Raw genomic sequence first — 26,372 nt, forward strand, 5'->3', positions numbered from 1 at the left:
TAGGTTGCGTCGTGCTCCTCACCTTCATATTAATAAACGCCGCATTCGTTATATGTATTCTTGGCCTCGATCCGTTGCGGTGGATCAGGATCCATACGACAGACTGGTCGGCCAATCCAAGGATGACATACTTGGGGCAACCAGCATGCGGGCAGTGCACCATCTGATTCACTCCCTGTTCACTCACTAACTCATGCACTTACTATTATCTTTACATATTTTTCCCTTGTTATCCTTCTCTCTCTCTCTCTCTCTTCTTGTAACACATGAAGATAGCTGTGTTCAGACAAGAGAGTGTACTGCATGAAGCGGTAAGGCAGCTGACATCACGATACTATCAGCGATGACCTCACGTACTCGCTGACCGAACCGTCTTTTGTACAGACTCTCACCTCACAACCATGTAGCACCGTGGCTCACGGCAACTAAACACTGTGACCAACAAAGGCACTACTCTCACAGGACATTAACGAAGACCATAGCAAAATCACTGCATTATTTCTAAATGTTCTTCTCTCTTATCATATTATGATTTATATACAATGTTGAATGTCAAGTCATCATAAGTAGTCAATTATTAGCCAAAAGAACACTGGCTGCTGATGTAATCTCAATTTTATTAAACACTCAACTATCGTACATGTACAGTACAATTTTCGGTACTGTTCTTATATTGTGGTCCCTCCAACTCTTCTCGTTTCCCGGCTCCCCATTCGCACCTCTCACTCTGCTGACATGATGTGGAATGAAAATATGATAACCAAAACGAGCATAACATAACTCTAACCTAACCTAGCTAATATAACCTAATCATACTATTGGCTGAAGGACTCTAAGGAAGACGCGTATCAGCCGTGCGTGTTGCTTCAACTAGGCTATGTTAGCTATTTTAGGTTAGGTTAGGTTAAAGTTAGGGTTAGGTTAGGTTAGGTTAAAATTAGGATAGGTTAGTTCTGGTTATCATATTCTCATTCCTACGTCATGTCAGCCGAGTGAAAGAGCTGCGAAGGGGGAGCCAGTAAACGAGGAGAGCTGGAGGTACGACTATATTAAGACAGTGCCCATTTTTCATTGTGTGACAAACCTATTAAGAATTATGCATGTTACTTGTGGGCAAATGATAAATAAAGAGAAGGTAGATTAGGCTGTACACAATAATTTGCTATCGTTCTTACTAGCTACTACTGCTGCCACTACTACTACTACTACTACTACTACTACTACTACTACTACTACTACTACTACTACTACTACTACTACTACTACTACTACTACTACTACTATCACTACTACTACTACTACTACTACTACTACTACTACTACTACTACTACTAATAATAATAATAATAATAATAATAATAATAATAATAATAATATTGCTACTACGCCTACTACTACTACTACTACTACTACTACTACTACTATAAGTGCGTACTCTATGTGCGCACAATATTATACTGTTGCTACTACTACTAATACAAAATATTACTCTAACACTAATCTTGTGAACTAATTCATTCATAAGGGCTCAGTTACACCAAACTCGTTCTCAGCACGCCCTAAACCGTTATGCAAATATAATAAATCTGATTGAGATCTATAGCAAGGTAGAACACGCAGGACACCCAAATTGTCTATGACTAGCCAGATATCGTCCAAATAAAATAAAAAGTGAAATCAGGAAGAGAGAGAGAGAGAGAGAGAGAGAGAGAGAGAGAGAGAGAGAGACTGTCAGTCGTTATGCGATCGAATTGGGTCTGTCTGTGAACGGGATGAACGAGGTAGAAACGGAGCAGATCGGTGTGCCAAGTGATGCCTGACCACACCACGTTCCAATGCGTTCCTAGTACGATCGAGGTACGACAGTTCCATGCGAACTACGTCTATCTCGTTTTCAGTATGTGTTGTCACTCCGTGTAACTGCAGGACGGGGCGGCGAACTAAAATTTCTTAGCAAAGCTAACATTCTGAGCTAAGCACCCTTCCCGACAGAGTCGATCCGCGAGTCCGCCCATGAAGTTCGAAAAACAATCCTTAGAAGGTTGATGTGTTCCCAGTTCACGAACAGTTTGATCCCGTTAGATAACTTTTTTTTTTAACGCAGTGAAGTTGAGTTCGGTATAAAGGGAGCTTAATTAAGTTAGAAATATGCCAACCTTCTCATCTCATATTCTCTCTCTCTCTCTCTCTCTCTCTCTCTCTCTCTCTCTCTCTCTCTCTCTCTCTCTCTCTCTCTCTCTTATTATAAGACATCCAGTTATGAAGATGGCTTTACCAGACAGGGTGGCCCAGGCAAAACATCACGCACTAATAAACACATCAACCACGCTCTTAGTTTACAGAATACAACGAGACCTGGACAGGCTGATAGCATGGGCAGACAGGTGGCAGATGGAGTTTAATTCTGATAAGTGTCAGGTTATGCATTTAGGTAAAGACAACACAAACTTTAACTATGAGATGGAGGGATGTTGGCTAGAGGCAGTAGAGGAAGGAAAGGATTTAGGAGTAGTGATAGACAGGACTATGAAATTTTCAAAGCAATGTTTAGAAGCAAGAAATAGGGCAAATAGGATCCTGGGTTTTATAAATAGAAATGTTAGTTATAAAAGTAAGGAAGTGGTGCGTAGCTTATATAATTCCTATGTTAGGCCCCATTTAGAGTATTGCATACAGGCCTGGTCACCCCACTATAGGCAGGATATCAACATGTTAGAAGCAGTTCAGAGAAGAGCAACTAGGATGATACCAGCATTAAAGCGCCTGGAGTATAGAGATAGATTAAAGGAATTAAACATGTTTTCATTTGAGAGGAGATGTATAAGAGGGGATATGATAGAGTTATTTAAAATGTTCTCAGATACAAACTACATAGATGTGAGATCTTTCTTTACCTTAGAGGAGGAAATAGGACTAGAAATCATGGCAGGAAGATTAGAAAGCAAGGCTGCAGGTTAGATATAAGAAAATATTTCTTTAGTCATAGAGTGGTAGACTTCTGGAATGCATTGCCAGAGACGGTTGTAAATAGCACTAGTTTGACAATGTTTAAAAACAGATTAGATAAGCACTTAAATTTATTAGATTTATAATTATGTATAGCACTGCATGATAGTTTTTATAAGAAATTTACTATAGTTAAATAAGACATGATCCCCATGTATGGGGACCACAAATTGTAGAGGATTTCGCTGCAGGACTTAGCCCTGTTAATGGCCCAAATATTTAGAATTAGTATATAATGTATTGTGTACTGTAAGTGTATCTTTAAGTACTGATGACGAGGTCGCTGTGCGACTGATACAGGATAACCTAGATGGGCCCTGGTGGCCCTTTGTTATCCTATTATTTATGTTATGTTATGTTATGTTAGTTCAGTCGGCTATTGATGGAAAGAGGTCTCAGAATACGACCCGATAAATAACTTGTGGTGCAAGTATGAGCAAGTTGTCCCTATACTTCCCCGTTTTCTTTCGTCGGAGTATCTAGCCAATGTAAACATTGGTTGGTGAGCGGCGAGGTTGGCTGGGTAGCCGTGGCTGTCTCAAGTAAGCTTTGTGTAGGCTCCCCTGCACGATATTACATGTCATGATGATCGTAGCAAGCGCTTGTTCAAGCGTAATATATGTTATGTGAATGAGTTACCACGTGCTGCATTAACTGAGGAGAGAGTTCAATATACTTACCATCGCGAGGCAGCAGGTGGTCGTGCTGGTGACGTGACAGGCGCTGCTACCCCCCAGGTGTGCGAGCTTCTCCGCCCACACCACCACACCTTCAGTGAAACCGTAGTGTTAAGTCAGCTACTTTAAATGAGACAGTTTATCACATAGTATACATGACTCAGCTGACGCGGCGCTAAATCTCATGGTAACTATTTTAATAAGAGAATAGGAATTTACAAGTGAGATTTATACTAAAGAGCAGTGTTAGTATATTCAATACCGTCCTTAACTTCATCGTAAGGCAACGAAGCAATTGTTTTTGTGCCAATCCTTTCCAACCCACCATGTTTCAGTCTTGGTCATTTAACAATGGATAGTTGCTTAAATTTTTATTCAAACAAACAAAAAGGTCCTTTTTATTGGGTGCAGTAATTGAAGATATTTGCTATGAAAGAATTATGTTCATGTACCAAATTGACCAAGCTGTACAGCTGATATCTGTAGTGTAAAGGGACAGTAAGGATACATTCTCCTAACTTTTTTAGTCCAAAATGCTAATTGTGAATATAAAAGTTGTGTGCTTTGCCATGGCAAGCCCCTTATTTTGGGGGAGACCGCCTTGGTGTATGTATGTATGTAAAACCTATCCAGAATATTGTTCCAAGAATTTATGCACAGTGTGTGAAAGAATGTTACTTAATTTATTTTGGTGATGACTGCTTTTAAAGATTGGTGAGATGACAGTTTCTGTATTGTCTACTTGAATATCCATTATATATATATATATATATATATATATATATATATATATATATATATATATATATATATATATATATATATATATATATATATATATATTGGTTTTAATATATTGTGTTATTTCAAGTAAATTCTCCCATTAAAGACTGAAATTATATCATTCCAATGGCAGACTTATTATGTTAGTTGTTAGGCACATTGTGAAAGATATGTAAATATATATAAATTAAATAACTGACAAGATTGCAATTTCTAGACCATTTACTTGAATGTCCATTTTTAAGTGTCTTTATAGCTGAGCATGCCAAGTTGTTTTGTGTAAATTCACATTCATTCATCCCATCTTTGAATATCAATTTTTGAGCTTTTTTAAGGTATCAGTGTGCCAAGTTATTTCCTGTAGATTCACCCAAGTTTAATCTTTTCAGCCTATGCCTGAGAGTGGTATCCTGGACCTGGCTGCAGTTGCTGGACGATGCCACTAAGACACGTCACTTGGAACTCTACATCTCCGTTAGTCAAGAAATATGAATTTCCGTCAAAGAATCGCCTGGCTCTGCCTGGCCCTCTACCTTGCCTCCTCATTTGCAGCTGTGTATTATTTTCTTGATATTGCTGATCAGTTTGCTGAATTTTCAATGGAGCATTCCAAGCTACACCAAACATCAGACTCTTCTGATGTGTCAATATGGAGGTTTTGGCATCACATTGGAGATGTGCCATTCCACATTTTGGTGCTTATTTTTGCAATTCCTTATTTGCAGGTTTTTGCAGCACTTTTTTATTGCACACTTCCTACCATTGATAAAAATGTTAATAAGTGCCTTATACCAGTTATAGGATGGATGTACATGTTTCAAAAAGTTTTCTCTCTCTTCAAAAATCACAGGGACTTAGATATGAAGAGAGAAAACCCTCATATTGTTAGTATATCATGACTGTTATTATTTTTTTTTGTTAATATTTTTTGTTGTATATTTATTAACTTTATGTACAAATATTTGGCTTTTCATTATTCTATTGGTTATGTTCTGCAGCATTCACCTTGGAGTAGAGTGCTGCAAGGACTCTTGTTACAAGTGTCTGAACCCTTTCTTGTAGAGGAAACATTAGTCTTAATTAACTGATTTATGTATTCAGGCCTAATTCCAACAAGTTGATTCATACAGCCAAAGTAATTGTGAATCAACTCAGTCTGCTGTTAATTATTGGTACCTTAATCTGGTAAGGCATCCCATCAGTACCAAGGTTTGATTGTTTGGGAAGCAGACTCACAACCTCATTAGTCTAGCATCACTTTGTTAGTTTGGTCATGCACACTCCTACACCTCAGCTCAAATGGTTCAGAAAGATCCTTCCTTGACATCTATGATGCAAATTCTCCAGATCGGTTGTGATAATTTAGTCAAATCCAGGAGGGATGAGGTTTTTACAACGATGTTTAGTGTGCACAGTACACTGGTCTCCAGGGTTTATTTAATGATGGAATGAGATTCAGTTGAGGCTTTAAGATGTCAATATGCTGACTTTTGTTCAGTAGCAAGTCCTTTTAGGAAAAGGGTGGCTCAGTAATGTTATTTTATAGATAAACCAAATATTATTTTGTACTTGTGATCCATTAGGTTATATGAGGTGATAAGGTTATGTGTGTTATTTGAATATAAACATATACAGGACAATTTTTTGTGAGAAAGATTTCCCTTATTGATGCAATTGTGTACTGAATTCCTGTTTTTTTAGTATAGTATTACTATGTATTGTGTTGACCAGTCTCATGTTGTCTTGGTCTGGTTATTCTAGCCCCCAAAGCTGTCTGTCCGTCCATGAGGAAGCAGCTCTTAGTGGATAGTGGTGCAGAACCTTTTTAGCTGGGCCAGTTACACTATGCATAGTAAATATGTTATCTTGTTTGGGAGTTTGATGAAGTGCTATATGAAGACCAAATATGTAGCATTATTTTAGGGTACAGAAGTCCTTCAACTGTGCAAAATCAGTCTAGGATGTGATAGCATTGCATTTGCTTGGTGGTACAGTGGAACCATGCTCGCTTTGGGATCTGAGGGGTCTCCAAGCGCATGGGTTCGAATCCTGTCCACGGTCCGAGTGTAGGTTGGGCTTCCTCACGCGGGGCAACGGTTTCTTAGCGGGTGGGCTTTGAGATAGGAGGTACCCCAAAAAGTATCCCCTTTAGCCCATAAATTCCCGTGAAAATCCCACATGGTATAAAAAAAAAAAGAGAGACAGAACACCCTTGGGGACTTGGTTGAAATAGGATTAGATATGACAGACAGGCATTTATTGAAAGTGTAATGTTTCCTCAGGGTACCAATTGAATAGCACCAAATAGGTGTCATAGGTGTCATAAATGTCATCAGAGTCTCACTGTCCTCAAAACTTTCACGAAGGGAGTCCACCACTATCTCCTCTTTCCCATCTAGGAGCGATACATGCCCTGAATGGAGATAAGCAGCGATGACGGGAGAATCCAGCTGGCCCATGTAGCCAGACAGGACCTCTGTAGGGTCACAAAAGTAAATGGGCCACCCAAAGCAGGCCAGGTAATAGTTGGTGAAGGATATAGTAAGGCGACTGTGCACTTCATAATTTGGGCGAGCACATCCCATGTAAGGGTTTCTCAATGCAGCCTGGTAGTACACTCTGTAACTACTAGCAGTACTACAGCCACCACTGAGAGTGTGTGCTAACTTCATGACTATAGTAGTGTTATCCTTCTTCTTCTTCTTCTTCTTCTTCTTCTTCTTCTTCTTCTTCTTCTTCTTCTTCTTCTTCTTCTTCTTCTTCTTCTTCTTCTTCTTCTTCTTCTTCTTCTTCTTCTTCTTCTTCTTCCTTTCTTCTTCTTCTTCTTCTTCTTCTTCTTCTTCTTCGTTCTTCTTTCTTCTTCTTTCTTCGTCTCCTTTCTTCTTCTTCTTCTTCTTCTTCTTCTTCTTCTTCGACATCAGTAGTTCTGATCATTCTCCATCTGTTCCTTATCTGCTGGCTCCACCATCACCACTACCGCTGCTGCCGCTGCCACCTCTTTAATTCTTATACTGTATAGGGCACCATATCCCTTCAGGCAGATGCTGAAGATGGGGTGAGCCTGCACAGTTCAAACACCTTCATAGCCCTCTCTTTACCTGTACCTTATGTCACAGGTTCTGGAATAACTTCCAAGGTGTATTACACATGTAAAATCAAATGTACTTCGTCACTTTGCATAAGGGCAGGAGCTGAAAACTTGGGTTATTGATGGACTTCTGTACTAACAATTCTTTGAGTGCCCACTTTTTTCTGTCTGTAGTGGAGTCACAGTGATATAATGTGTAGCCCATTAAAGGTTTAAGAGGTTCAGCAGTGTATAATTTTCAGGAGCATTTATTTCTCACAGTTGATACTTTCTGCCTCTTTGGTTAGGAGGTTTATTTAAGATTCACATCATGGTATGGACTAGGGATAAAGCATGATTTTATTTTTGTAACTATTTACTAGATGTGAGGTATATCTGGGGCTTATGAAGCTCATGATGGTACTTAAAAGATATAATGAGAATTGTTTATCACGCATACTGTGGAGTTGGGCATTTGCAATGTTGTTGTGACTAAAATTGTCAGGAAAGAGGATCTGTTTAACTGTTCAAATCTCAACTTGTTATATTGAGATATTAAAGAAGAAACCTGGTATTTTATATTTCATTGCTGAAACATTCTGCTCCGAAGGAAAACTGTGCAACCAAAGAAGAAAAGCAGTCAACACAGAACATAGACACACCTATCATACATATCACATTTGTGCTTTTCATTCAATGAATGGTGAAGCACATGTTTCCATCTTTTGTAGGAGGCTTCAAAGTGTTTTCCTTGAAAATAGTCGAAAGCAAGTCCTGTAGTGCATACTGTTACATTAACTAACAACAGAACTTGCATCAGCTTTGTCTTGCAAACCAAAGCTGGAACTCTTCCTTTTATTAAGAGGATTGTTGGCATTTTCTTCTCACTCTCTTTTTTGTCAAACGTGATTTGAAAGCAATATAAGCTCTATTTTTTTTAAGAGTTAGTGGAGGGAGTGTATAATTGTAATTATTAGCAAGCTTGCCATGCACTTCATAATGTACATTTACACAGCAAAATAGGTTAGTATTTAAACTAAAGCGCAATATTTTAGATTTAGGTTCAGGAGTTCAAAAGAGTTTCATGAAAATTATCATTGTAACATTGAAAGTTGTGTATATTTTTTTTTTTATTAATTCTAGGTTGTGATTTCACTAAAGACACTAAATTTTGTTAATTTTAGTCTCTGAGCTTTACAGTGTTTTATTTCTGTATCTGTATTTGTTTTACTCAAAGTAAGGGATGCTTGGAAATATTGTGATTTATTACATAAGTGTTCTGAGACAATGCTGTGTTTCCCGGTGTATGGGGTTATTTCTCAAGTTGGTGGATTCATCAGGCAGCTGTACTTTGTGTTGTGTCAACAGCATGTTGTACACCTCTGAATGTTCAGGCAATGTAAGACAGCCAGTGTTGCAATGAATGGTAGTACATAGTGTGAAGCAGACATCTTTTGGTGTCAGCACTATCTGCAGTGACTGATGTGGTATTGGATACATCTGTATGGATTCCTATATGAAAAGTGGTATCTGCTGATGGTGATTACTATTAATAACATTACTCTTGACATTGCATAAAGTGTTTGATTCCTGCTGCTGATTTGGCAGAAGAGTGCTATAAGTATAAGGCAATAAGCTTCTATAAGGACAAGACACTTATGGTTTGTTCTTGTCTGACATGTCTGTGCAAGTAAATTTCAAGATTTGGACTTATGTTTTAGTTAATTTCCTAAATATTATGTTGTCCCAAATTAGGCTTGTTTCCTAACAATTATCATGTCCCAGAATTCAGTTAATAATCCAGATTATCTTACCATGTACTGAGTGGAATAATATATTCCATGAATAATGAGCTGTGACATCTTGTCATGATTCTACAAATGTGTGTGGAAGGCAACATACATTTTACATTTCTCATAGGATTTGGTAACAGTGAAACTTCAGTCTGTGTTCCTGTTCCACTATAACCCCCTCTCTCTCTCTCAAATACTGTATTATTGCTTGTTTTTAACTTTTGCATTGAAATCTGTGATGGTATGAATGAGTCCCTTCCAAAAAGAGTTGGTGTCTTCTAATGTATTGTGTTATAGTATATTTGCTTTCATTATCTACTGTATAATAATGCCATGCTTGAGACCTACTTACCAATGTTCATTCTTTATTCTCCAAGTGTTGGATGGTCAGTTTTCTGGTGGCTTATGTTTTTGTGGTGAGACATTTAGACAATCAACTGATGTTCTGCATAATTTTTGTTGCAAATGGCTAATTTTCAAGTTAAGACTTTTCAACTTATGTTTACCTCTCATCCCTAATGATCTTGAGGGACTTGTAACCTAAATTAACCTTAACCTAATTAACCAAAAAAAAATTAAATGAAGGGTAAAAAGCCTACTACATGAAACAATTCAATGCAGTGAATCATGGGCAATGCTGCTTACCAATAACACGGCAACACTTGCAGCAGCTGCCGTTAGTGTAATTTGTGTATTTTCAGGGATTTCTGATGTGATGTAGTTGACTTCTGACTTTTCTGCAACACATGACACTCAATTTAATACTTCATTAAACAAAAACCCTGATCTCCTATAGGTCTCCCAAGGTCATTTAGGATTAGAGGTAGGCCTAAGGTGAAAAAGAGTCATAATTTGAACTCTCTTTTTGTGATGAAAATGATGTAGAGCATCATTCAATTCACTGAAAGTCTCACCAGAAAACACAAGCCACAGGAGATCATTAATTAGATTAAACTTAAATTTGCCATGTTGGGTTGTACAGCTGCTGCCTGATTGCTGTTAAGGCCACTTAATCTATTATTACTCCTACAAACCTTAATTTTGGGTAAGTAAAGTCAAGTATTAAAAATATCACTCATTTACTTATATACATTGATTTATTACATACATAAATTACACTCGCATCAGGTAACTAAAGGACAGGATATCTGATCTCTTGTCCCACTGTCAATACCCTCACTGGCTACAGTAACTTCTGCCTTTTTATTTCTACCATAATGCTTCTTGCTGATGATCATTAATGTTAAAATCACTGGCAAGTGAATTAAGGAGAAGAAGAAAAGTTTTCTAGAGCTCTTGCTGTCTGCATCTTGATAAAACTTCCATGCTGTATAGAAAAAAAAATTATTACAATATTAGTCAATGTATATGTGGCAGAAACTGTATGCTAAATACATACCAGTTTAATACCTTTATCTGGGCTATTCTCAGTAGAGTTGCTGGCCAGGTATATAAATAAATTTTCCTGCAATTTGACAACTATTCCATTATGCAGTTAAAAAGTGCTAACCCAAATAGCCAAAAATATGGTAATAAAAATAAGAAAATATCTCAGATAAACTTCTACATTGTATACAAAGGAATACAAAAGGAAAGCCAAACAGCTACAGACCTCTTGGTCCTTTTGAGGCTGTTTGGTAACTTCTAACTGGCTACAGATAAGAGAAACAGGACAGTACAGGAGAAGGCTCCTCCCCACCCACCACTAACTCCAGCTTTTGCTGGCATGGAAAATAGTTTGTAAAAGTACCATGCAGTATGGAAAAACTGACATGGAATTTTCACAGGAAAAGATGAAAGGAGATTCTATTAATCACCTTACGGTGAACTCTACATATCTATCTATAAGAAAACTTACACAAAATAATTGTAATACTAATATCACCTTTATTTATTTAGACAAGAAGAGAGTTTTTGGGGGTTATTCTTTAAATATTTATCAATTTTGTTTTTGAATGATGCAATGGAAGTAGTTTACTATTTCTGAAGGAAGCTTATTCCAAATGTCAACAATTCTATTTAAAGAAAAGTGCTTTTGCCTCGTGGGTTTTTAAGCGCTTGGGTGTAATCTTAAATCCATTATTCCTTGTTGTAGTGGAATGATCAATGGTAAAATATCTATTTACATCAAGGTTGTTATATCCCTGAAAAATTTTGAAAACTTCAATTAGGTCTCCTCTTATCCTGCGCTTTGTTAAGCTGAATAAATTTAATGCCTCCAAATTATGAGACTGGTGGTGATTCTAGAATGTAAATATACAATATGTTGTCTAAAGACAACCAATGTAGGCTTGCCTATATAATGATGTGAACTTATACAAGAAGAGTGGAATATGAAGCAGAGAACTCAGTATCTCCTCCCTTTGCCCTACACCTTATCACCACCACAACCTCAATCCATTCATAAGTTTGCATCTAAAGGTCTTAACCCCGTAATGTCTTTACCCATAGGCAATCAGTGTGTTATTGAGATCAAGATGGCTTTTTAACCTCTTCACTCCAGACTACCGAAAATGGCTCCTGGCATCATATCCCGGCTGGGTCGGGGTGGGGAGAGGCCTGACTCAGAGGCAGTTCTCTCTCTCTCTCTCTCTCTCTCTCTCTCTCTCTCTCTCTCTCTCCACTATGGAAAAAATCGTTTTCTAAAGATGATAAACAAGAGAAAGCATTAATTTTTGAGGTAAACTAATCTAATGGTACCATTAAAAATTGAAAAAAAAAAAATTACAGTAAAACCTCAGCTCACAACCATAGTTCGTTCCTAAATCCTGTTCGTCATCCGATTTGTTCATCTCCTGAATAAATTTTTCCCATAAGAATGTATTGAAATACCATTAATCCGTTCCAGACCAAAAAAATCATACTTTTGTCCATAAAACCCATTCAAAATAGACCTTTAATGTATGCATGACATGAACGAAATAATTATAGAAAGCCTAAATTGTTTTACTTACCTAAATGCTATCAAAATGATAATAAAATGAATAAAAAAGAAAAGGTTATTTACTTGAGAGACTGGACGTTGATGGCATGATGGAATGGAGGAGAGGAGGATGGGGAGGAAGACAGACAAGATCCGAGAAGACAGTCATGAGAGAGGACTTTGGATGTGCGCAGCGTGCCAGAGCTACACAACAGCTGTGTAGCGTCACAAGTCAGTGCCGCTATGTGGGGCCCGTTATAGTGAACATCGGCGTGGGAAACATGGAAAGATTGCCAGTCTTCGTCTCTGCCTTGGAAGACCCTTGCCTGCTGGGGATTGACTTCCTCACGCATGTGGGAGCAAGTTTGGACTTCAAGAAGGGAAGTTAAAGGTACGTGGCCAGGAAATTCCTTTGATCCTCGGAGGTGATGCTCAGTGTAAGAGGAGCGGGCAGTAGGGCGGTGTTCCTTGCCAGGCGAGCGAGGAAACAGCTGCGATGGATGTGCCACAATCTGAAGTACCTGGACATGGCCAGGATGATGATGACAGCAACACTGAGAGCCACCAGAGCAGCGAGGATAACGCCGAGAAAGCTACAGTAGAGCGAGCCGGTAACATCACCATGCCCAGGAAAAACAGGAGAAAATCGTGGTGGCACGGAAATTATGTTATGTAATATTTTTCGTATGTTCCTGTTTCTATTTTCTTTTGTGCTTATATTTTTTTTTTGTTGTTGTGTGATAGCTATCACACAAACGGCTTGCCCGTTTAACCGCGTTCGTCCCCCGAAATATCGTTCATCCCCTGGGTCGATATATTGACAAATTTTTTGGTCGTCTCCCGAATTGTTCGTCCTTAGAGACGTTCGTCAAGCGAGGTTTTACTGTACTTCCAGCGTGGCACATCAGTACTTATCCTGATATAAGAGTGTCATACACCTTTGTAATAATGATGAGAGTCAAGTATGCCATTGTATCATATACGACCTACATTCTGAGAGATCTCATACAGTATCCAGGAAAGAAAACATGCCATTTTAGCAGAAAGCAGACATGACACATTATACGCATCATTGGATGTCATGAGCATCCCAATGACAAAATATGCGTCATTGTGTTGAAGAGGTTAAGAAAGATTACTCTTCTTTTTACTGTCAAATTTCTTTAAAATATTATCAACACAATTGTGATACAACATTACATGTCCCAGTGGAAACCAACTTCCAAGAGACAGCCAGATAAATCTGGTAATTGTACAAATGCAATCTGTACTATTTTATTATTTCCAGAAAATTATTGAAGGAGAGAGAGAGAGAGAGAGAGAGAGAGAGAGAGAGAGAGAGAGAGAGAGAGAGAGAGAGAGAGAGAGAGAGAGAGAGAGAGAGAGAGAGAGAGAGCCAGTTACTTGGATGATTATAGCTTTTATTCCCTTTTCTTTGTGCATGCATTTACACTACACACACATGTACACATATTCCTTCAGTAAGAGAAGTTTACGGCATAAAAATTGTGAATAAAAATATTCTAAACATTAGCATTTTGCTTATACCTCAAGCTGTTTTTGTGTTGTTGATGTATGTGTATCTGAGAAAGAAGCAAGGAGAGGATCTGCTTGTGTAGATACATATACATCACATTCAACACATGCTCCTGTCAGTGTAAGATTGGCTGTGTGTGTATCTCACTGAAGATCTTTGTTATTAATTTGCAATACTGTGTGTATGTGTTTTTTCGTCCACAACTCTTACAATCCTATTTTCCCAATCCATTCTTCATCCATTTCCACCCACCTAGTGGCAAATCAAGGACAGCAGGTTGTGTATAGCTCTCACAAAATGCCTACCCTGCCAAAAGATGTCCATTCATTCAGGATTTTTCAAACAGATGGAGGCAGATCAAATGTCTCAACGAAAGAGTAGCAAAAAATACTATTAATAACCAGTAAAAAGGAAGGCTGAAAGTGCCTTGATAACACTTTCTTGAAGTAAGCAAGCAGTTTGTTCAGGATATCAGCAACATGGGTAATAAGGAAGAGAGTCAATGGAAAGCTTATCCCATTGGTTAGTTACATAACTGACGGGGATAAAGCAACGGCACTTCAAAACATACTCTACCTAAACACATCCTTTATCCAAGAACAATGTCAAGTTTACACCTGTACAGTTATGTTATTATTATTATTTTCCTCCATTCCCTCTTTGCATATCCTTATTCTTATCTCTCTCTCTCTGTCCAATTCCCATCTCAATCATACCTCCAACCACCCTCCCACCTCTCTTCTCAACAAAACATGCACATACACACTATACTGGAAAACAAACTATCTTTCAACAGTCCTGTTCGACTATGAAATACTTATGAAGTGTTTGTGTTTTTTATACTGCCTCTCCATGTTTCTAACGGTATACAAGCTGTGTTACTGAAAAGTAACAGGTACAACAGGCTTTCATTTTCATCCCTTTGATATAAAAAGTAAATAGAATGCTGAAAAATTGCAGTGCAAAATCCCTTAAAAAAACTGCATGACAACAATTTCTCAAGGGGAGGGTGGGAAGAGGGAGAGGAGGAGGGATTTATCCTGAAAGCAATGGCTTAGAGCACAAAAGGTTCTCTATTAGCTTATCAAGAGATCCTACACAACTTCTGCATACTTTTTTCTTCTTTTGAGATGATAATGGCATGCTATAGAATAGATAAAAATCTAAAAGAATACAATTTTTGCAAACCATATGGAGTGTTTCTTATATAACAAGTCCTTAACCATATACAAGTTAATGTGCATTGGTTAATCAGAATAAAAGAATATAACAATCTTACCCAAGTACACAAGGTAACCATTGAAAGGCAGGAGTCTGCAGCAAATGTCCATGTAGTGACATCAATGACAGGGGCAAGGGTGCATATCCCCACCATGGCCAGGCTGTACCGTAGGGTGACTCTCCGACACAAATCTGTAGGGCAAAACTGAGATCTTAACCTACACTTCACACTGAAGTGTGAAGTGTAGGTCCAGCAGCAAAGTATGAGGAGCAGGTCACCACTGCTTGCCAGTGCACGGATACCATTAAACATTTTTGTCTTTTTAAGGATTATATTCTTATTATCATGTTTTGTAACTGATTTCGAGCATGAAAGATATACATGTCATGTACAACAAGTTTCAAATAACTTTGTTTTTAAAAAAACTCAAACTGCTCACTTGCCAACCAAGCTCATCATCAAAGAAAAATATGAAGGCATCAGAGAAAGATACAAGTGATGAGTTGCTATGAGCAGGGTTTAATCCACAGAACAGACAAAAACTGCAGGGGTACATCAGGAAATTATCTGAAAACATGTTTGTTATCAACTTCCAACATTTCTCAACCTCATGGCCATCAGTCTCATCATCATTATAGGAATCATTATCATCATCACCATCAGGTCCATGTAATCCATAATTACCCTTGTTACTGTTAGAAAGATCTATAGCTAGATCTATAAAGTGTGGAAGGCACACAAGCTCACATCAGCTTTGAAGATTCACATCCACCATCAGCATGGGAGAGTTGCCATATTGATGCTAATGAATTATGATGGGCTAACAAGTGAATGTGATGCAGCTATAGAAATCTAAGTGATTGAGGCACACAAAAATCACCCAACTCTACCTGTATCAAAAAACATGATTTCAAACACTCAATACATAGAGCACCCAGGAGTGATATGCCTGGTGTCATCAGACGGTTACATGTGCGAGTAATGTTATGCCTTATGCCTCATCAAAGAGAAGGGCTTAAACCTAATCAACCGCAGTGGTACAGTGGAACTATGCGTGCTTTGGGGTCCGAGGGGTCTCCAAGCATACGGGTTCGAATCCTGTCCATGGTCTGAGTGTAGTTTGGGCTTCCTCACCCAGGGCAACGGTTTCCTAGTGGGTGGGCTTTGAGATAGGAGCTACCCTAAAAAGTATCCCCTTTAGCCCAGAAATTCCCGTGAAAAGCCCACATGGTATAAAAAAAAAAAAAAAAAAAAAAAAACATGAAGCAATCTATGCATCTATCCTCAAAGGTAATTCAAGGTAACAAACATACCTTCTTACAACTATCATTCACATTACGTACATAGCACAATGTGGTTCTGACCTTTAAAGTTGACAAACAATTATTTCATCTTCTGATGTGAGACATTCTTTAAACACAGACTTTATATCAACTTGAATAACATCAATAGCAGCAAAACGCCACTCACCCGGATCAGTCACTGCCATCATGCGGTACCCAGCCCGGGAGTAGTCTGGCCTCAGGTTCCAGGAAAGGGCATTGAAGTGAGGGAACTGCCAGGCATAAAGGATGGCTGCCATCACCCAGGCCCCAGCACTCAGCTGCCCCTCACAACTGGCCCATCCAATCAGGGGAGGGATGGCACCAACTATGGAAGCCACAATTGTGTAACGATAATGCAATCTTTTTTCTTTTGATAGTCACATCATATACTAATTTGTAGTAGTATTCTAACAGTATATAATTATTTGAGAACTCTCCATCAGGTGAAAGTAGAGAATAAAATCTAAGAGATCAATGCCTGTTTGCTTACCAACAGCACCTGTCCAAGTGTTAACAATGGTGAGTCTCTTCATAGGTGTGTAGACACTTGTATACAACACTAAATTAACCGCACCCAGAGCTGCAGCGAGTCCATTTGCACCACAGTACAGCATGCCAATGCCTGCTGTGCTGCACACAATAGCAAAACTTATTGCATGCAAAGGACTCACCAAACCTAAAAAACAATAGGCAGCATTATCAAAAGGCACATTATTCAAACATGGCCTTTGTAAAAGAAATGCAGTATATTTCACCTTCAGTTAACATGTAACATGAGAAAGCTCTTCTGTTCCTTTAGTGTGATATAACAAACATTCTTCCTTTCCATGGAGTATATACATAATAAAACTATGATCTCTTCAAAATTATATAAATTTGATGCTCTTGGCCAATAAGAGCAAATGCAATTTTTCTGAAGCTATAGTCAAGACATACACAAGTACCACACATTTGCTTATTACAGGACAGAATTAATGAACATTCAGAATTAGATTCACTGTTTAAGAAAACATGAAACTTCATTTTTATTCAGAATTGTACAAAATATACTTGTACACATTACATACCTCTGACTAAGATTCTGTTTTTTGTGCGGTCCATCTGAGAATCAAAAGGGATTTCTAGGAACTGGTTGATGGAGTTAGCAGCCCCAGACACCAGTCCTGTTCCAAGGGCACTCAGCAGTAGGGCAGAGGCTTCTATGGGAGCTGGGGCCATGGCATAGCCTGCTATAGCTGTCAGTACTACCAGACCTGCAGGGGACACATTCCAGAGTCCAGTGGCACGTACCTTGACTTATGAGTTCAGTTCATTCTGTGACAAGAGCTCATAACTTGATTTGCTTGTACCTCATATCAATTTTCCCCACTAAGGTTAATTGGTGTGCCATTAATCTGTTCCAACCCCACCAAAAAACACTTTTTATTTTAGAGAAGAAAGTTATTCATAAATAAATATTATATAAAAATATAATAAAACATAACAAAAGAATATGTAAAGAGAGAGAGAGAGAGAGAGAGAGAGAGAGAGAGAGAGAGAGAGAGAGAGAGAGAGAGAGAGAGAGAGAGAGAGAGAGAGAGAGAGAGAGAGAGAGAGAGAGAGAGAGAGAGAGAGAGAGAGAGAGAGAGGAGAGGAGAGGGAGGGAGGGAGAGGGAGGGAGAGAGAGGAGAGAGAGAGAGAGAGAGAGAGAGAGAGAGAGAGAGAGAGAGAGAGAGAGAGAGAGAGAGAGAGAGAGAGAGAGAGAGAGAGAGAGAGAGAGAGAGAGAGAGAGAGAGAGAGAGAGAGAGAGAGAGGGGATGAAGTGCATGGGTTGGACGTGGGTTGATGTGGTTGATGTGACGTTTGTTTCGATAACTAGCAGTGATGTACCTGGAGCTGGCTCACAACTTGGATTTCTCATAAGTAAGGGAGCTCATAAGTCAAGGTTCCATAGTATATGTTGCTGGATCATTGCTGGCTGATACAGTAATATAGAAAGTTCTATGTAAGCAAGCATGAACTAAAAATTTGATACAAAATATTAAAATAAAGATTTTCCTTAATTCAAAAGAAACTTCCGATGAAAGCTAAATTATAACTGTTCTAAGGTTGTTGATACCATGTATATAATCTGGATGCAACTCAGGATAATGTGCTGTACTCAAGCATGTGACCACAAGTCAGGCGATGGAGTAGTGGATAAGGCAGTAAGCGTGGGATCGGGCAGGCGCCCATGTGTAGGTTCAAATCCCACCACATACCAATTTGAAGCTATGCCATTTGTCGAGTGGTTTAAAGCTACCTAGACGTCACAATGATAGGTGGTTACACCAAAGATGAGCTTGGGTGGTGATATAGGCCCTAATATGGGTACCTGTAAAGGGCAGAACACCACCTGACCATCACCCCTCGTTCTGGATCGTTCGGCCACTCCCGAGCGACACTTCGCTCATTTCTCTCTGCCATGTATGTCTCGAGAACCCTGCTTCTTCCGGTCACTCCACGTCTCAAGGCCCCAGTGAACACCTAACCAAGTCTACCTCGAGCCTCGCCAACACCAAGACGGCAGAGAACTCCCTGGACTCTCCAAGGACTGGCCTCTCCTCTGCTGCCCTGGCTTCACCCTCTACCTGCTTCCTGGCGCCATCAACGAGTCTGCCTCCAGTGTTGGTGAGATTAGTGTTCCTCTGGCCCTCACTTGCTCTGGAGGGAGACTCATGGTGAGAGCCGGGTGGTGTGCAAGGTGTCCCTTTTGTTGTTATATTGTGTATACCTATGTGTTTTTGCAAGTCTAGTAAACTTGGAACCATTCGAAGCTGTTTATTACCGCCCCACTGGGTTAAGTGTAGTTCATCCTGGGCCCAGTTTAGAGGGGGCAGGCCAGTGATGGCCTGCACCACTAATGGGTGGAAGCTGAACAGTGCTTCCTACATACTCTTCAAGTGTGCCTACTGGTGCTATAGGCCATAACAAAAAAGTATACTATAACTGATAGGTCACAGCAAGCCACAGCTGGGATTAACTGATGAGTGTGAAGAAATGTGGCACACAACCTTACAGTAGTTCATAACTTAATGATGGATGCAAAGAAGTTATCAGATACTTGAGTGTTTTACCTGTTAGTCTACTTTTGGCAAGATCTGCATAGTAGTTGCCCAGATTCCAGACATCTAGAAGCTGTGGCCGCCAATCAAGTGCCCCAGGTGGAAGAGCTCCCACTAACTCTGGTTCTTCAGGCTTGCGAGTCCTCCTCTCACTGCTGTACTCCACATCCTCTTCATCCTGGACCTGAAAGTACAGGTTTTATTTCAACTATGCACTAGAACTTGCATGGAGAAAGAAGGAGGTGGGAAACACATTTGTAATTGAAGACATCATCAATAAAAGTCAGTGGACTGTGCTTGTGCTCTCTTTGGCTAAGAGGAGGGAAAATACATATCTGCTTAATTAAAGTGTCCTTGTAAAACTAATTAATTGGTTCTTGGACTTCACTCATTACATACAGAACATTTTTGTTAAAGCATCTAATAGGTAATTCATTAAGATTTATGTCCATAATCTAATTTGGTACAAAACAATCCCTAGAATTAAAATTTAGTCCAATATTAGAGAAGACATACATGTTTTTGCTTTACCTTATTTTGTCATATTCACATAAAACAGAAACTACATGTCACATATCCCTCTTTTTTAATACATTCTTCAAAACTATTGTTATTTATTGATTATAATTTTTTTTTTTCCTGTAAGCTTACATAGCAGACACATTTACCCTCTAGCCACTACCTGAGAATGTGAGGCAATGTGGAGAGACTTCCTGGAGTCTCTCAGTAGTTGGTCCACTGTGAAATGGATCTCTTGCTCGGTGTGCTTGTTGGGGATGGCTGAGGCAAGGCTGGCTGGGGCCTCCCACATGTCAACCATGGCCCTGGCCTTGGCATGGTGCAACACTGGGGCCTCTCTACTCCTCAAGGTCTTCAGATGGGAGGCACCACGAATAACCATCACCTGAAAGTGAGAAGTTAAGAGGTTATTCATCAACATTAGATATAATCTATAAATGCCCATCATTATATCACCCATGACCTTGCAGGTGTTGATATTTCCTGGTCTTGTGCCTGAAACTCAGCTTTCTTATTTTTTAAGTATTTAATTATTTAAACTTCTTTCCCCATCCCCCTTTATATAAGAATTCAATAGACATTATAGACATGTTAGCTTTGCTTCACATGATTGGTTCAATGAGACACTTCATACACTGACAGCATGACTTAACTCCTGTTTGAGATTGATTTACACCTACACAGTATTTTCTCAGAGGCAGTCATGCTCAATCTTTGGCAGAATTTGGCTGCTGATCTTTTGCTATCATTTTTCAATCACATTTTTATGTATTAATATAAATAGTTTTATCATTAAAATTATTATAATTATACTTATCACAATTATTATTATCATTATTATTACTATTATTGCTATTATCATTACTATTATCACTGTTATTATTTTTGTGTTTATTTCTACTATTAGTATTATCAATACTAATATATACACAACGGATAACAAACATGAATTTTGTGCACTACTGCAGATGAACCGCATGGGAAACAAAATGCTCATGTGAAAACATACTAGACACCCCATCTGTGCAGTCATGCTATCATGTAGGAAAAGAATGTTCCTGTGAAATAAGCTTAGGAAGTATCCCATACCCTGACTGGCTTTCTTCGAGGCACACCATCCCCCACGGCCTGCGTCTTCTCCCTTCTGTTATCTGGCTGGCTTTCTGTACTCCCATCTGGTCCTACAATCCTCAGCAGGGCAGCAGAAGACTTGAACCTTTGGCTGAACAACCTCAAGTGAGGTGCCCAGCGTGTGGTGCAGGGCTGTAGAACACTCTGCGACACTCTCCTGATGTAGCATGGACATAGATTGTGGTGACCAACTCTCACCAGGGTGCCCAACCCTGCGCCACAGACAATGCTACACATCTCCCCAACACATTGCCGTCACCTGCAATAGTGAGAGCCATGTGAGATTTGTCATCCTCTATAGTAGCAGGAAAAATGTGACTACAATCAGCATGCTTGTATTACACTACAGTACATTCCTGTGTGGGTTTGTGTGATCACCATAGATAGAGTATATCAACTTTTTGTTTTACTTTTCGTAAAACGGGAAACTGGCCAAGAGCAACAAAAACACCCACTAAGATGCCAGTCCCAAAACAGTGTTGAGAGAGTTAGCCATAATAATGGGATAAAATGTATACTGGACATAGCAAATGCTGTATTTCATTACTAATAATTCACTTAGGTGTATTAGGAATCGGATGTAAACACTCGCCTCACGTACTATCACCATCCCTATTTATCCAAACACTCAACACCCTAATAATCCTCACCATTACCACACACACACACACACACGAGAGATGTGAAAAAATATAGCTTCCCTCATAGAAGGGTGGAAGCATGGAATAGTTTAGACGTGGAAGTGGTCAACGCAAGGAATATTCATGATTTTAAGAAAAAGCTGGACATTACTAGATATGGAGACGGGACAGTACGAGCATAGCTCCTTTCCCGTATGTTACAATTAGGTAAATACACACACACACACACACACACACACACACACACACACACACACACAAGCCCAGGCCCTGTAAAACTACAACTAGGTAAATACACACATACACACACACTCACACCTACAGTAGTCACATTGCCGGTACTCTCTCGGTGACCAACCGTGCCCCGAGGACGTGCAGGGGGAGGTATGGACTTTAGGATGAGTCTAGAGCACAGTTCGCACAGGTGAATAGTAGAGAATAACGTAGAGTAACCTAGTCCAAAATAGCAGCACCACTACGTAACCTTACCGCCGCATGTTCTTCTTCTTCTTCCTGTGACCATCACAGTTCGTCTTCTTCCTCATTTTCCTCTTCACTTCATTATTTATCTTTTAACTTAATTTCTTTTAAAATCACATAATTTTGTTCTTGTTTCAGAGAAATTAAGATAAAACAAAAAGTGAAATGAAACGGAGACGGACGAAGGCCTTAGAAGGGATAAAGAGCTGTGCTGGTGACAGGAAGGAAATGAACAATATTATTGAGCAGCAAAGTACGGCTATTTTGGAATTTGGACTTGCTTACTCCACGTTATTCTGAATTAGATGACTCTGTGCGAAATGTATCACGGAGTGTGAACTCACCCTGCAATAATCTCTGCGTTACTCCCTGTGGCCATGGCTGGGCCACCTCAACTGCTGAATGAGGAAGGCGGTATTTTTAAACACATTTTTGAAGCTATTCTCAGTAGCTTTCATTTTTTAGTATTGTTACTGTTTCTTTTGTGACAAATATTGCATTATATTGTTATGCCGCCCCACGTCCTCACAGCTTCTACAACCGGGACAGGAACACACTTAACCTCAGCGGCAGCCCAGGACAGCACAGGACGGGACGGCAACAGCCACAGGGATACTTCTAGGCGAAGATTCGGGGCTAGCAAGGGGAAGCGAGGCACGAATACTCACCATTAGGGGTGTGCAAGAGTCGCTCTCTTGGAGATTAACGATTCCGACTCCACAGCGCCACACTCTTCCCAGTTCCCGCGCGTCTGGCACGGAACAGGGCGATCCCTGAATCGTCTCCCAACTCGTCAAGCATTACAGGCCTTACCGACTCCAGTCACGAGAGCCTTACCCACTCCGGAGTCGCTTCCCCGCGCGCCAATCATGCAGAACATAACAACACGCCTTCTCTCCTGTATCACCACACGAATGTCATTCCATATCTAGCTCATTATCCCAGCATTCATCATGTCTTCTGCACTCCTTCAATTATACACATTAATTTATTTTTTATATTTTCATTATTACAAGTTTGTCGAGGAATATATATATATATATATATATATATATATATATATATATATATATATATATATATATATATATATATATATATATATATATATATATATATATATATATATATATATATATATATATATATATATATATATATATATATATATATATATATATTACGAACCGCCACCCACACAGCACGGCAGGGACACCCACACCCCCATCCACTGGGCAAGGCAGGGCACCCAAAGGTCCTTACTTCAGCTTCCAACGCCGCAACTGTAAACCACTTACTCTCTGCGGCTGAGACAGGACAGCATTCAGGCTGGGGGGTGGCACAGGGATAAGTTGACGAGGGTCCATGGCTAGCAATTAAGGGATGCGAGGCACACAACTCACAGAGAGGCACTCACTCAGACAGGCAGGACTGGCAGGAAACACAGTACAGCTTCTTACGTTGAAAATTTATTTTAGTCATTATGCATAACGGCTAACGGTCACAGCCATTACGTGAAATGACTAAAAGTTTTAGTCAGTACGCGTAATGACTGATTACGCATGTTGACTGTAACATATGTATGTATATATATATATATATATATATATATATATATATATATATATATATATATATATATATATATATATATATATATATATATATATATATATATATATATATATATATATATATATATATACTATATATATATATATATATATCAAACTCTTTGACAGGATATAGTGAAATAAAGGAATATTTAGTTATGAATGTAACAACTTTGTCATACTTTTAGGATGTATTATGTATTTTTGCCATTCCTGTGATTATATTATTGTTTGGCATTTTTAATAGGAATCTCCCTTTCATTTTGTGATACGGAACTGTGATAAAGTATTGGCTGTGATTATACATTGAAATATATTTTGTAATATTTTATTTTGTATATAAAGTATTTTCTTAATAAATGTTGAATACCTCAACCAATTAATTGTTTATTTGTTCCTCTTACATGTGTGTGTTTCACTGTTTGATCTGCTGCAGTCTCTGACGAGACAGCCAGACATTACCCTACGGAACGAGCTCAGAGCTCATTATTTCCGATCTTTGGATAGGCCTCAGACCAGGCACACACCACACACCGGGACAACAAGGTCACAACTCCTCGATTTACATCCCGTACCTACTCACTGCTAGGTGAACAGGGGCTACACGTGAAAGGAGACACACCCAAATATCTCCACCCGGCCGGGGAATCGAACCCCGGTCGCGCATTGGAGACAGAGCGGTGGGATCGATGGTGCAAGGAGGCGATACCAGAATCGCGAAGGGTATGAAGCGATACCAGAATGGGCTGGCTCCCTTGGCGATTCCAACAAACTTTGGAATCGGAATCAGCGATACTCAAAATAGCGATTCTTGCCCATCCCTACTGGCTCCCTCTGAACTGAACTGAATGTAACAGGAAAGTGGGATGAAGCGATATAAGAGCTTGTACAGATGAAGGAAATAGTGAGAAATAATGAACTAAAGTCAGAGATAAAAGTGTGTGGGCATGCCACGATGCTATTTTTACAATGGTTTGTTAAGGCTAGATTATCACTCGTCGCTGGTGCTAGGTTTAGACGTCCCAACCTAGAATTTATGTTTGTATATGTTGTGTTTGCGTGGATGAATATGTGTTAGGGTTTTTATGTGTATAGTGCTAATCTGGCGTTGTTGTGCATGTATAGTGTGTATGTGTGTATTATGTTGGATGTTTTCTGTTTGGAGTGTGTATATATGTGTGTTCGTGCACCTATTTTTTTTCCAGGTTATCTGGTCATGAGATGAAGATTCCCAAAGATAAGTGTTGGTAAGTATCTTTTACTTATTTCATTTGTTAGATAATTAATTTATTATTTCTCTGTAAAAAGCCCATCTAATCTACCTTTTTTTTTTTTTCCCTGACAAAACACATCTAACCTACCAAACAATAACTAAGTCTAACAACAAGATGTCAGTGGTGGGTCCTAGGAACAAATATGATGGTTATTAATGCATTTTCTTTCCAGAATACTTCCTGATGTCACTCACTCCCATCAAGTCCTTCCAGCTCTCTGTCCGCTACCGGGTAGCTGCAGTACCATTGGTGGTGATCACCCCTCGCCATGGAGAAAAACTGCCCGGGGGAGCCACGCAGCTGCTCCTGTCATCGGTTTCAGCTACCCCCTCCCAACGACTCAGGGCACAGATCAGAGGTTGGGGACTCGGTTTGTGTGAGAATTGAATTGTGTACACTCATTGCTTTCCTTCCGAACTGCTGAGTGTGGACGCTAGGGTGCACGGCGTCATCTTCCTCCCCCCACTGCCAGATGCCATGCTGGTAGAGCTGGTAGAGCTGGCTCCCTCTCACTAGTTGAGGCAGCTTAAATACCCCCCTCCCCCTTTTGCAGCACTGTGATTGGCTCGCCTCTAGACCAATCACTGCTACTTTATCCACCTGCGTGGCCATGACTTCCAGTCCCCCACTTCCTGTCTCTAGGAAAATACCACCTCACTCCTCGAGTAGTTGTCATCCCCCCCTACACTGTTGCAACACTGCCCTCCCCCATGAAAAATAGTCGTCCCGACTATTCACTGATACTTCTCAACACACACAACACACTCTGCAACATAGTTTATATCGCCATCACCCACCACCTCACTTGTCCGGCGATGAGGGTGGTCTCTGCTGGCCCCACAAGCATCCTTCCTCCACAACGACAGCCCACAGGCAGCCGACGTGGACATTGCGCTGCCACTTGCTTGTGGCAGTCAATTTGTAGGTGATGGCTGCGAGTTGTTCCGGAGCGGTGTATGGCCTTTCCACGTTCCCAGTAATTCTCCAGCCTCTTCAGGGTGGTGCCTCATTTCCTACGAGGCATGTACCACCAGCCGCGGTCCCACACCGCATACTGGGCGTCACCGGCACACAGCTTGTACCAGCGGGTCATGGTTTGCCCCGCGAGGCGGCGATTGTTCGCCACCTATCGCCGCGTAGCCTCCCTCCGCTGCTGCAACGTCTCTATCACTTCATGTGTCGTCTGTGGTAGCTCTTCCTCAGGTGGTCGTCCAGTGGCCAAGTCCAGAGACAGCCTTATCTCTTCTCTCCTGGCCAACGGGACACTGCAATGTGGCTGCTTCATCAGTGGACTGTCT

The 26,372-nt window shown here is 39.9% G+C and overlaps 1 protein-coding gene and 1 long non-coding RNA gene across 2 annotated transcripts; one reads left to right on the forward strand and one right to left on the reverse strand.

Moving 5' to 3' along the window:
• Positions 1–3,478: 3,478 nt before the first annotated feature.
• Positions 3,479–9,242, forward strand: LOC123516625. The gene is made up of 2 exons (XR_006678266.1): positions 3,479–3,548; positions 4,856–9,242. It is a non-coding gene; the product is annotated as an uncharacterized LOC123516625 (long non-coding RNA).
• A 1,146-nt stretch (positions 9,243–10,388) lies between these two features.
• Positions 10,389–22,226, reverse strand: LOC123516624 (protoheme IX farnesyltransferase, mitochondrial-like). Its single transcript, XM_045276190.1, is given in 10 exon segments — positions 10,389–10,653; positions 15,066–15,095; positions 15,098–15,199; positions 16,479–16,658; positions 16,824–17,009; positions 17,401–17,586; positions 19,429–19,600; positions 20,099–20,320; positions 21,025–21,325; positions 22,030–22,226. Coding segments are annotated over 9 exon segments (1,560 nt in total). The 5' UTR covers positions 21,304–21,325; positions 22,030–22,226; the 3' UTR covers positions 10,389–10,450.
• Positions 22,227–26,372: the final 4,146 nt, after the last annotated feature.

The sequence above is a fragment of the Portunus trituberculatus genome, chromosome 41 (assembly GCF_017591435.1).
Source record: "Portunus trituberculatus isolate SZX2019 chromosome 41, ASM1759143v1, whole genome shotgun sequence".
Classification (NCBI taxonomy): domain Eukaryota; kingdom Metazoa; phylum Arthropoda; class Malacostraca; order Decapoda; family Portunidae; genus Portunus; species Portunus trituberculatus.